The sequence below is a fragment of the Notechis scutatus genome, chromosome 2 (assembly GCF_049901735.1).
Source record: "Notechis scutatus isolate UNSWTSFEM ecotype Mainland chromosome 2, rNotScu1.2, whole genome shotgun sequence".
NCBI lineage: Eukaryota > Metazoa > Chordata > Lepidosauria > Squamata > Elapidae > Notechis > Notechis scutatus.
The window spans coordinates 119339183-119352842 of NC_142010.1; the positions used below are offsets into that span (position 1 = coordinate 119339183).

The following is a 13660-nucleotide window of genomic DNA, read 5'->3' on the forward strand; positions in this document are numbered from 1 at the left end:
ATTTTTACAATCTGTGTGATCAAGTATATGTGAATTAATGGCCGGACAATATCTTTTCAGCACTCTGCAAATCAGAAATGTCTGATCATAGCTACTTCCAAAAGGAAAAAAAAAACTCTAATGCAGATTAAGATCCCCATCTCCTAATACCACATATTTCAAATAATCATAAGCAACTACTGCCAAAAATGTAGTGAGCACCATCCTGCTTTAAAAGGTTTAAGATGCCAATTCTTAAATCACCATTTAAAAATGGAAAATGTGACAAGTTAGTCTTCTCACCATCATTGTTCCTTCTCTGTAATATTCTCCTAATTAGAGTACAAGACAACATGGCTAGATGTTGCCTGTGGGACCTTTTAAACACGATAAATCTAAAAGTGAGTCGGCAGTGTATTTCTTGACTGTTGGTTTTACAGTTGACTGTCAGTCCTAAAAGGCCATCCACTCTTTCAATTCTTCATTGTTGTATTTGTTTGATTTTTTAAAATATTTAATCATTATTTCACTATGCTCCTTGGCTTTCATTACTAGGGGTCCCAGATCCTTTGCATTGTCTATCATTAGAGTAATGCCACCAGCATTGTACTTGAATTTCAAAATCATGCTCACCTTCTTCAGTCCAGCCTCTCCTGAAATATATTCAACATGTAAGTTGTCTATATAAAGAGAGAATATACAGCGTTGTCTGTCTCAGTCTTTAAGTCAGTCTTTCATTACGTTCCATCTGGACTGTGGCTTCCTATCCTATATTTAAGTTTTACATGAAATGTTCTGGGATTCTTATTTTTCTAAGGACATCCCACAGCTTCATATGGTCAACACAGCTGAGGATCTTTCTGAAACACATTGACTTCTTGGAATTCTTTCCAAGTTTTCTTAAAAATCCAGTGTGCATCAGCAATAATGCCTTTCTAGAAAAAAAAAAGCTTGAATATTTGGCATTTTACTTTCCATGTACAGCTGTAATCTGTGTTGGATGATCCTAAGTATTATATTGCTAGCACGAGAAACTAAGAATTTACATACTGTGTGCTTTCAATCTGTTAGCCACTGGGTCATTCCCTCAGATTTGCTGGCACAATTTGGCTAGAACATCTATTAATTCTTCTTTGCTTGCATTATTTCTACAGATACTCCATTAATCCCAGAAGTCTTCTAATTTGGTAATGACAACAGTGCTAAACCAACTTCATCTTCCAGTGCTAGAGATTTTTGTAAAATCAGAGTATCTTTTAGCAATAACAATATTTTTACTTGGTAAATGACCAGCAACATAAAACAATAAATAGGGAATAGAAGATAACAAATACAATTAGGATCAACAAAAAGAAATAAGTACAATTATATATTGGCAACTATAAAGTAAATCAAATATGGTATACTCTGAACATCCCTATTACAATATTTATTTATATAACACTAATAAATCTAATATATTAAAGTTATACCCTAAACTAAATGTCCTCTAAAATAATTTTAAAAATAACTGAATAAGTTGTTGAAGAAAATAGAAGTCTTTATTTCTTTAATTGGCTTTGCCTTATTAACACCATGAGAGCATAAAATTTGACTACTGCATGAATGGTGGCTGGATTTGAGTCTTATAAGATGTGTTGGATGTTGACAACCTTAGTATGCAGAATTTCAGAATTTCCATCTTTGATCTTACTTGAACCAGTTGCTGTTGTCCATTGACTTCCTTCAGCATGCGAATTTGAGAGTTGGAAGATTTCTTGGATGACTTTGTTTTCTGTGTCTGTTTTTAATGTCTTTCTTTGTATAGTTGTAATACTACTTCTTGTCTCTTCTTGTCAATCTTCACATTTTATTTTTTTATTCCTTCTTGATGTCTTCATCTTTTGAGTCTTTATCCAATTCCACACTATTTGAATTCACTGATAAATAAGACATCAATGTGTAGTTGAGCTGTTTAATCTTTTACTGTGTTGAGTTTCCCTGTGTTTGCGCTTCTTAAATTCCATGTTTCCGCTGTAATCTTGCTTTTAGCACAGCCAGCGTGTCTAGTGACTCAATGACTGGTAATACCCAGTGAACTTGGTGACTGAACCTAAATACCATCATAGCTAACAAAGAAAAGTAAACAGACCCAATTGGGGGAAAAATGAAGTCAGATTTTTAAAATAAATAAATAAATACAATGGGAAAGTTGGAATGACAAAAGCAGCTGGATCCCATGGGGAAATCTACAATCATCAAAATTAGGCAGAAAACAATCTAGACAGGGATTATGTATATCCAAACCTGTGCAAGATTGTTGTAAGCAGATCTTTCTGATGGCATAATATGAAACATCACGCATATTGCAAGAAGGGAGTCTTTGCCAATAAAAACTACAAGACTGGAAGGATTCTGGAAATACTCTGGAGCTGGTATTGAATATTGTTTGCTGTCTCACTTTACTTACAGACAGATACAAAAGGCAACATTTGGGATTCCATCACATTTTTTAAACCTCCTTGCTGAAAAAAGCAATAGTAAATTGTTTTGTAAAAAGACTTTTCTTGCATCCAAGCCAGTTAACAAGATCATCTAAAAGTCCTTGTAACCCCAAAGGTTAAATATATCCCAGTCATGAAATTAAGGATGGTGCTTGATTGACAACACAACAGCCCCCTTGGTAGAGAATCCTGGCCATAGGCAGACATAGTGTGTTTTCAAATGTCCACAAACCTTTTCCTCTGAAGATCATAGTAGAAAGGTGCTAGTTAAACATATTGAAATTACTGCCTTGGAATGATGCAAAAATACAACAAATCTTATTGCCAGGTTACCCCAATGCTGTGGCACTGTGTCCTCCTCCAACACATAGTTTAAAAACTAAAGAGTTGTGCTTGCACAAGAACCAATCTTCCACGTCTATCTTGGTATTACAGCACTGGATATATCCGGTGGCAGCCTTCTGTGTATCCATCGAGACAACTACTCATTTCAATTTGGGGGAACCTAGAGTCCTGGAGATTAAAAGCTTTTTGTGGTCAGAAAATCCTCTTGTCAGCAACCCTGCAACCCACCAGGCAAGCTTGTAGGCCTTCTGTTCAAGTTAGCTATTTCCTTCCAATGGTTTTAACCACAGTGTCTGGCCCTGACTGGCCCATCAAATGCTACCTTCCTGGAGCATCTCAACTTCTCTGTGCCTTCTCAGAGCTTAACATCGCCGGTTCTTCCCATCTTTGCCAGAAGGGTTTGTCCCATTCACTGTGACATAGTTCAGGCGTGGGGGGTACTGACTGGGCTGGCTTATTTTCTTGGAGATGCCACCTTGATGGGAAGCAACAGAAAGAGAGGATGCCTCACTGGGACCTGAAGGAATAAAACCAGAAATGAAAAAGAAGACAATCATTAGGGCTTGTACATGGCTACATCACAAGCTGGGGAATAATTGCAAAGCCCCTTAACAGTTATCATTCCTTAGGCTGGCCTTCAGTACAGCTGTGCCATCCCCAAAATCAATCAATCAATCAACCAAGCAATCAATCTCTTTTTTTTTCCTTCCTTCCTTCCTTCCTTCCTTCCTTCCTTCCTTCCATCCATCCATCCTTCCATCCATCCATCCATCCATCCATCCTTCCCTCCCTTCTTTCTTTTGTATTCAAGTCACTTCTGAGAACTGGACTAATCCCTGCAATTTTGGGGCCAATGTTTTCATCAGTGGCTTGCTATTACCTAATATTGAAAAAGAGAGCAACTGGCCCAAAGTCACCCATCTGGCTTGGTACCTCAAGCAGAACTACAACTCATAGCCTCTCAGTTTCTAACATTAACCACTACACCACTACAACTGGCTTTCAAACTGCAAAGGCAGGCTGGAAAACGATTCCAGGCATATTGCTCTACAGTAAAAGAGGCAGATCCAGTATGCACAACTGCAGGATAGACATCTTCTGTAAGGTGGTGACGCTCAAATTCTCTGCTGCAGTCAACAGAGACTTTGCTGCATTGAGGAGCAGTAACAGAAAATTTGTGATTTGGTTGATGCTCACATACCTGAAGAAGGCTGGGCTTGCAGAAGCCTCGCTCTGGACAACTGCACAGCAGGTTTTCCAATGCTGCGGATACTGTGCATCCCTCCTGCTGCCATTATCTTGTGCTCAGAACTGCTTTCCAGGGGATGTCGGCGAGAGGCATTGTTCTTTGGGCCCTGGAGCTGCCGGGAGTGGGGGGTGGGGAGAAGAGATGAACACACGGGTTCAAAGGGTATTTCATGGATAAAGAAATTCTTTTACCCCACCATGAATGATTAAAGCACAGGTTAGGCTCCATAAACCAAGAAAAACACCCTGGGTTTCTTTTTAAGCAGTTTGCTTTATTGTTCCTCACCTATAAACAGAAATTTTGCCAAACTGAAGCGGCAGACTACTTGCACCATTAAATATAAACTCTGAGAACTCCTAGGGAGGAGGTGTGTTTAACACACTTCCTCCCCACCAAACGATCTGGAATGCAACCCCTCCCTCCCAGGAATTCAGACCATGTCCCACCACACATTCTGCAAGGAAGATCTGAGTGGGAGGATTTAGTACCAGCTGGGAACAGAGACAACCATCTACTGGAGACGGTGTGCCAGTCAGGTACTCTGAAAGACCAGTTTTCTGATTTGGTATAAAAAGGAAAAGTGATCAGGATTGATGGATTGATTTTTTCTTGTACAGAAGGCCTTCCTGGCCTGCTTCCTCCTTAAATGCATGACTACCATAGCCCTATCCAGTTGATCTTACTAAGGACTGTGAGGGATATACATTAAGAATTCTGGTAGGAACCAGTTCAGAATCAGTTATTCTATGGTTCCCGTGCTTCTGATTTGGTATTGCTGTGCTTTCAATAGCATCCGCAATTGTCACTTTATAGTTCCCAAAGTTCCCTATGCTGATCTCAGGAGAACTACAGCCAAGGAAGGAGCAACAACTCATTGCGCTAATCATTCATTAATGTAGATTCGAGAATCTCAGAATTGAGGGAACCTCACACGAGCCTTTTGCAGCCTGCCTTTGGGAGAAAACAGAGAAAGCTTATTACCTCTTCGGACATTTAATCAGGAGTTTATTAGGATAAATAACTAGCTTAGGGTACAGGATAGCATCACCATAGTGGGACAAGGGTTCACTCAAAGGCTTCCTAAGTGGACCTTGAAGACGGCAGCAGAAACTCAGCACTGGGATTCTGGTGGTGATCTTGCAGCCTGCTAGTGAATTCCTACTTATGCCTGATTATAACAGAAGCAATCTGGTGGGAGTTAGCTTTGGCCCTCAGCTATGGAAGGGAAACCACCAGGATACATTCACAGTCTGTCATAGCTTCTGCAACCCAACAAGATAGCTCCAGACTTCAGAGGACAATTAGAACTGCAGAAAAAAACAATTGTTGCCTTCCACTGAGGACCTGTATACTGCACGAGCCAAAAAGAGGGCTGTAAAAATATATATAGACCCCTCACATCCTGGACATAAATTGTTTTCAACTCCTACCCTCAAAAGGACGCTATAGGGCACTGCACACCAGAACAACTAGACCCAAGGACAGTTTTTCCCTGAACGCCATCACTTTGCTAAACAAATAATTCCCTCAACACTGTCCAATTATTTACTAAATCTACATTACTATGATTATTAATCCTCCCATCCTTCCTTTCACCCATCCCCTCCCACTTGTGACTGTATGACTGTAACATTGTCGCTTGTAACCTTACGATTTATATTGACTGTTTCCTAGTATGATTTGATTGCTTATTGTACCCTATGACTGTTATTAAGTGTTGTATCTGATGATTCTTGACGAATGTATCTTTTCTTTTCTGTATACTGAGAGCATTTGCACCAAGACAAATTCCTTGTGTGTCCAATCACACTTGGCTAATCAAGAATTCTATTCTATTCTATTCTATTCTATTCTATTCTATTCTATTCCATTCCATTCCATTCCATTCATAGTGTTGGAATCGGGGAGACGTACCCTCTGGCCAGTAACCTCGAACGAGCGCGACCGCCGTTTCCTCCTCTTTGCCTCTAGGGATTCTTCCCTCTTCTCAGGTTTCTTGCTTCCCTTTTGGTTAACCCGGAGCCAGGGGCCAAGGGAGCATCTGGGGACGTGTCTCCCAGGAGCAGTATCCCCGGTGCTGCTTGACAGATTGTCCTCGCTGATGGCATGCTGCAAACTGGGACTGGCAGGCTGGCAGAGGGCAGGAGTTCCCCGGCAGGGGGTGTCCTCACTTTCACTCAGGGAGTGGAGGGAGAGGTTGCTGAGCTCCTTGGTTGGCTTCAGCAAGTTCAGCCTGTCGGATTCCAGCACTCGTGAACGACGCCGGGCGGCCTTCACCGCAATGTTTTTGATGCCGCTCGCCATCTCCTTGTGCTCTGCCAGGGGTGGAAGCATGTGGCAAAATTAAAAGCTTTTCCCTGGGTTCCCTTTGCTAGAGTGCCAGTGGCCCAGCAGGGAAAAGGGTGGAAAACACCAGAAAGCAGCTTACTCTCTTTTCAAAAGGGGAGGGAGGCCCTCATTGCACTGTCTTTTTCTGACCTGATGGGTAACTGGGAAGAATGAGGAGGCAGTAAGAGTTCCCAGTAAGTAAATAAAATAGGCCTCAGCTGCAGCTGTTAGCAGCCTTACTGCTTATGGAGCTCCATGAGGAAACACAGAATCTTTAAATATTTAATTATAGGATTTGCATCCTGCCTTTATTTTGTACAACTTGAGGCGGCGTACCTAATGCCCTCGACTATTTTTCCCGCCTATTTTCCCCACACGAGCTGAGAGAGCTGGCTTTCAGTTCTGAGCGGAGACTAAAATTCATGATCTCCTTGTTCCCAGCCCACCATTTTAACCACAATGTCAATCTGGCTCTCAATAAGTATCTAGCATACGCTGTATCTCACCTCCATGCATCAAGATGCCATCCGAACAATGATCGCTGCTGTCAGGGGAAGAATTCTGGTGGCTGTCCAGGATAAGCAAACTCTCCTGGGGTGTATACTAAGAAAAGAAGAAAGGAAGCAGGACAGGTTAAATTATATAAAGCTGTGATGGCGAACCTATGGCACGTGTGCAGAGCCTTCTCTCTGGGTGCGCGAGCCATCGGCCCAGCTTAGCTCTGATGCACATACATGCATGCATACATGCGGGGGGGTCGCAGGCACATGTGTGGGGGTTGCGGGAGGGTCACACACGCATGCACGAGGGGCGGGGCGCATGTGCAGGGTGCAGGCTTTGGGAACTTGGTGCCGAAAAGGTTAGCCATCACTGATATAGAGCTTCCCTGAATGTTACAGCTCCTCTCCTAGTGTAGCGGTGAGATCGTGTTTGAGTAAAACCACCGTATGCACTTCAAGACCCCTTTTCTCTACTCTTCATACCTCTTGACTGATCATGCCATTGACATGGATAGGGGGTGGAGTCATCACTGCTGAATGCTTCATCTGCCGAGCCCGAGGACTCGCCTTGAACACCTGAACTGCTTCACTGTTGAGAAAAGAAAGATAACTTTCTGCTGATTCCAACACAGCACTAGGCAAACAGACCTCACGTGGCTCCAAACTCTTTTTATGGGCTGCTGAGCCTCTATCCCAACAAATTTAACTGGCAAGACTGCCAAAAATCAACGGCAGGCTGTTTTTAAAGGGAAAACACCCAACAACCGTGCTATGGGTTCTAACAAGGCTTGAAAGAAATAACTCCCAAAATAAAATGCCTGTTCTGTATGTGTATACGATGCAGTCCTATCCACTGGACATCTGATCTGAATTAGATCTGATGAATATCCTGATTGTGACTGAACGGGCTTGCATTGTTGTTGTTGTTGTTTTCTAACCCATTCTCCCAACCTTCAAACAAGAGGAAGTGGTCTTCATGACAAACCATTTTCAGAGAAGTGGGGATGCATATGGGTCAGGGTAGGAATTGAAAAGTAAGGAAGAAAACATTCAAGATTAAGTAAGAGCAGGGAGGCCGAGAACAATGATGGAGAGAAACATGGAAAAGAAAGGCACGAGCATCTAAGAAGATGAAAGACAAAAGGGGGAGGAGAATATCTACTGTGAGCACTGAACACCTGTGGAAATTTACACTCTTAACTTGGTTTTGGTTCCAGGAAGCCTTTTACTCCTGAGTTTTCAAAGATCCACTTTTCATACAGAATAGAATAGAATAACAGAGTTGGAAGGGACCTTGGAGGTCTTCTAGTCCAACCCCCTGCCTAGGCAGGAAACCCTACACCCCTTTAGACAAATAGTTATCCAACATCTTCTTAAAAATTTCCAGTGTTGGGGCATTCATAACTTCTGGAGGCAAGTTGTTCCACTGATTAATTGTTCTAACTGTCAGAAATTACTCCTTCGTTGCTTCTCTCTTTGATTTATTTCCACCCATTGCTTCTTGTCCTGCCTTCAGGTGCTTTGGAGAATAGCTTGGCTCCTTCTTCTTTGTGGCAGCCCCTGAGATATTGGAACACTACAGGTAGTCCTCAACTTACAACAGTTCATTTCGTGACTGTTCAAAGTTTACAACAGCACTGAAAAAAGTGACATAGGACCATTTTTCACACTTACACCATTGCCGCGTCTCCACAGCCACGTGATCAAAATTCAGATGCTTGGCAGCTGACTTGAATTTACGAAGGCTACAGTGTCCCTGGGTCAATGTGACCCCCTTGTGTGACCTCCTGACAAAGGAAGTCAACGGGGAAAACCGCATTCACTTAACAACCCTGTTACTAGCTTACCAACCGCCGTGATTCACTTAACAGCTCTGGCAAGAAAGGTTGTAAAATGGGGCAAAACTCAACTTAAGAACAGAAACTCACTTGGCAAACAGAAATTTTGGGCTCAACTGTGGTCGTAAGTTGAGGACTACCTGTATTCTGTGGTGGGTGATCCATCCAAATTGGGAAGCCCTCACTTCCAGCTCCCTTTTGAAGAGTACCGAGCAGTTCTTACCTGTCTGATGCTGGAACAAGGGGTGGGAGGGTATTCCTCCGAGAATCCCGCCAAGGCAGCTGCTGACTCTCTGAACCCAGGGTCTTGACGCTCTCTTGGTCCGAGTCCAGGATATTTTCTGCAGGGAGCGGGGGAAGCTTTGGCACAGAAGTCTCCTGCACATAAACGTTTTCTTCATTTGAACCCTTTTGACATTTATCTTCTTATATTTGTCTTTTTTTTATCATTCTGTCAGCCACCCCTGATCGGTGAGATGGGCAGCAAATATAAAATTTACTAAATTAAAAAAAAAAACACCTAAATAATAAAAAACAAACAAAATAAAGAGTGAATAAAGAGTTTTGGAATGAAACTGAAATGAGTCAGATGTTGAAAAAGTCTTTAAGAGATTTTTCTGGGGGGAAAATGTGATATATTGAAGGGTGGAATTGAAACAAACGCTACAAAGGTTAGCGTCACAAAGACTGTGAGAACGTTGAAAAATTCTATGGCTCCAGGTGTAGGTAACGGAACTGGGAAAATGGCAAAATAAGGAAATGGTTTGGTTATATGCAACGAACACATCATGCAATTATTATTGTTCACTGCATGTGCAAGAAGACCCATCTGTTCTTGACCATTGGAAAATACTGTCACTGGGAGAAAGCTAACAAGACTGTGATGGTGGCTGAGCTTGACCACCTGTCTTCTGGACTCACCCTCTCCTGATGCGTTAAGGGAGGAGACATGTAATTGGGTTTGACAATATTGGACAACTTTTGCCCAGTTTTCAATCTATCTTTTTTTGGGGGGGGAGTTTCTCAAGAGGGTGGGTTGGTGCTCACTCCAGAAGACCCGGGATTATCTGGACCCCTTTCATTCAGGGTTCATTAGACTGGGGTACAGTACTGAGGCAGCACTGGTCTCATTAGCTGATGACTTTTCGGGTGGGGGAGGCATGAAGTGGAAGTGGTGCAACTGTCCTGGCTCTTTTCGTGGGCTTTGATGCCATCAACCATGATGAACTGGCTTCAGGGAGTGGAGAGACACTGTCTTTCAGTGGTTCTTCTCCTTTCTCCATGGCCGGTTCCAATTGATAACGGGGGAGGAGAGGTTATGCCTTAGGCCCCTGCCTTAGGGCTTGGGCCTCTCTCCTCTCCTCTTTAACATCTACCTGAAACTGTTGGGACAAAGTCATTTGATGGCAGGGGTGCAGTGTCATCCATATATTCATGGAGAAGCAGCTGCCCATTTCCACCCCAAGCCAGTCAGGTGATGCTATGGTGGAACTGACTGTGTGCCTGGAGGCTGGGAGGGTTTGAATGGGAAGGAACCGGCTCCAACTCAACTCTGGAAAGATGGAGTGGCTTTGGCCCTCAGGATCTGGTCATAAGTTATCTTTCACAAAGGTTGCATTTCCTCAGGACTGAACTGGTGTGCAATTTAAGGTTATTGTTGGCTTCACAGCTCCTGGTCAAGGAGCAGATGACTGTTGAGGCTGGGGAGGGGAAAAATCTGGATAATCAAAAAGCGTATCTTTTGGAATCATTCCCTCTTACAGAACAGTAAGAAATTGACCATGATTCCTTTCTTGTTATAACATGTTTTTCATCTCGTTGGCTTCTGTGCTCTAGATAATATTGCTTATCTTTAAAGAGATAACGAAAAGTGAGCGGCAGGCTTCCAATAAGGGAGAAAAAACAATTCAGTAATAGATTTTATGTCCAACATTCATAAAAGATGATATGAAAAGATTTTCAGGATGTTTAAACAGGATTTCATTTTTTTAAAAAAAAAATCTATACACTCTTCGTTTTGCCTTGCCTTTTATTGGAAAAACTGCTTTGTTTCTTGACACTCGGGAGGTTTTTTTTTTTCCTGGATGCATCATTAAATGCAATGATGGGTTCAGGAATAAAATGAGAAGTGAAATTAGCTTTTCATTCAATATTCAGAAGAAGACAGACAGCAGAAGAAAGAATGAACTGTAAAATTGATATTTACCACGTTATCTAAATGACTTACTGGAAAGGGTGATGGGCAACTCCTACCCGAGGACCTTCCCTTTCCTGGATTGAAAAGTCTACCCTGTCCCAATGTTGCATTTTCTACATTCAACAAGGTTGTAAGAGCCGTGGTGGCGCGGCGGTTATAGTGCAGAATTGCAGGCTAACTCTGCTGACTGCCAGCAGTTCGATCCTTAGAATAGAATAGAAAGAATGACAGAGTTGGAAGGGACCTTGGAGGTCTTCTAGTCCAACCCCTCTGCTTCGGCAGGAAACCCTACACCACTTCAGACAAATGGTTATCCAATTTCTTCTTAAAAACTTCCAGTGTTGGAGCATTCACAGCCACTGGAGGCAATCTTGACTGGTTCAAGATGGACTCAGCCTTCGATCCTTCCGAGGGTGGGTAAAATGAGGACCCAGATTGTTGGGGGCAATACGCTGACTCTATAAACTGCTTAGGAGAGGGCTGTAAAAGCACTATAAGGTAGTATATAAGTCTAAGTGCTCCCGCAATTGTCACTCTCTGCTTAATGGGACGCCTAGGCTTCCTCGGCTGGTGCAGACAGTTTGGTCTAAATATGGGCACTGTTGAGGCCCAAAGATATTACTTTTGGATGAAGTGAAAGGATTTCAGCAATGAGAACATCAATATACCTTAAGAGCTCTAACAGCTGCTTGATCCATGGCTGCCATTCGATCTAAGGCCCCTTCTTCCAGCTGTTGCAAGTAAACCTGATACAGTTCCTCCAGATGGGATGGCACCACTAGGTGAGACTCTGGCAATGAGAAGCGGAAGCAGAAATCAGGACAGGCAATCAGACCACAGAAGCTTCGACACTGGTCTACAACTGAGATGACAGTCCCTTGTAGTGTGAAGGGAATGGGACAGATGCTATGATTAGGAAGGCATTTGAAAGATACTGAATACTTTTGACGGGAAAAGCATCAACGCCATGAGTGCAATAGGCTAAGACAGGGTGACAAGCTGCAAAATATTCCTGGGTCTCAAATGCATGACCTGTACGTGGCCCTTCAGGATGAAGCCAGTATCAATAAAGATAAGCCAGAAAAACAGAAATTCCCTTGTTTACATATAGGCATGTACAGAAACTAAATGCTCGATTAATTTCTATGCTGTTTGCTCCTAAGGCTACTTACTCCCTAGAGATTTTTATGCCAAAGTTTGAAAAGATTTCATTACTGCAATCTTCAGGTTAATGAACTAGTGCTGATGCTTCTCCCATTATGATTTGAGTTTGAGACTCTTGAGCATAACACTGTGGGATGCCACAAAATTGTGAGGCAAAAAGATTTTTCAATTACATTTGAGAGAGGCCATCAATAATAGATCATAAGCAAAGGTAAGGTATGTGAATCTGAAAGAAAGGATAGAGACCTCTGTTGTGCCTCAGAGAAGTCTGGGAAAGTAGATGATTATTATATAACATCACTTATTTTCTTACATTCAACTTCCTTAATGCAAGAACTGGCCTCCCCTCTACCACATTGTATCAAGATTGTACGTGTGTGTGTATATCCATGACATATATACATCCATACACATCTATCTATCTATCTATCTATCTATCTATCTATCTATCTATCTATCTATCTATCTATCTACATCTATCTATCCAGGGGTGGGATTCAATTTTTTTAACAACCGGTTCTGTGAGCGTGGCTGTTGGTGGGTGTGGCTTTGTGGTAATGTGACTGGCTGGGCGTGGCCAACTCAACATCACTCACATAGAGGCACACATCTCCTCGCCTGGCCTCTCATGACTGTGGAGATGCTGCAACACTCGTGTGAAAAATGGTCATAAGTTACTTTTTTCAGTGCCATTGTAACTTTAAATGGTCACTCCACACAAGCAAAGTACCAGCAAAGGAGGGGAAAAAACTCCAGAGATGTTCCTGAGACAGGAAGTCTAGTCCTGCCAAGAATGTAAAAAGGGTTAACAGAGAAGCAGTTTCTGTAAGCAACACCAGAATGTTTCCTTCCTGCCTTCCTTACAGGATTAGGCCAGTAATTTCTTCTAACAACCGGCTCTCCGAACTGCTTAGAATGTTAACAACCAGTTCTAGCGAATAGGTGCGAACCTGTAGAATCCCACCCCTCTATCTATCTATCTATCTATCTATCTATCTATCTATCTATCTATCTATCTATCTATCTATCATCTATCTATCTATCTATCTATCTATCTATCATCTATCTATCTATCTATCTATCTATCTATCTATCTATCTATCAAATCTACATCAGTTCTACTCAGCTGGGAATTAGAATCCAACACCTCTGGAGGGCACTAAATTGGGAAAAACTGATCTACACTGGGCAACGTAGGTAGCCATACCATGAATGATCTGTCGCTGTTCTTGGATGATGCGGTGACAGAGGCTGCGATAGCACTCAAAGCGACGCACAGCTCTCTCCTGATGACGGATGAAGTTGTCCTTGAGAAGCGTACTTGATTGTATGGCTGTGTTCTTCACTTCCAGTTCATGTACCTTACACAGCAAACTCAGAACCTCTCTCTGCTCTTCTGAGCTGATGCACCATGGCAAGGCCTCCTCTAGCCGCTGCCCACACTGCCGTATATCCCAGAAGCGCCTTTCCAGCTCTGCCTGGCACAGAGAAGAGGTACAGAGTCACAGAGCCAGTGAAAGCCATGGATACCGGATGGGAGGAATGTTGCTGACTGCAGACTGCTCCACACCATAAAG

At 42.6% G+C, this 13660-nt stretch overlaps 1 protein-coding gene across 2 annotated transcripts in view; it reads right to left on the minus strand.

The window, feature by feature from the left end:
- Window positions 1–1232: 1232 nt before the first annotated feature.
- KIF19 (kinesin family member 19) overlaps window positions 1233–13660 on the minus strand; it is a 41892-nt gene continuing 29464 nt past the window's right edge. For both annotated transcript variants that reach the window (XM_026675783.2, XM_087956016.1), the window contains exons 13-20: window positions 13291–13561; window positions 11588–11709; window positions 8946–9100; window positions 7368–7473; window positions 6891–6987; window positions 5971–6371; window positions 4009–4168; window positions 1233–3324 (exon numbers count right to left, since the gene is read on the minus strand). In XM_026675783.2, coding sequence (XP_026531568.2) covers window positions 3170–3324; window positions 4009–4168; window positions 5971–6371; window positions 6891–6987; window positions 7368–7473; window positions 8946–9100; window positions 11588–11709; window positions 13291–13561 — 1467 coding nt within the window. In that variant the 3' untranslated portion in view covers window positions 1233–3169. The remainder of the gene's footprint in view (window positions 3325–4008; window positions 4169–5970; window positions 6372–6890; window positions 6988–7367; window positions 7474–8945; window positions 9101–11587; window positions 11710–13290; window positions 13562–13660) is intronic.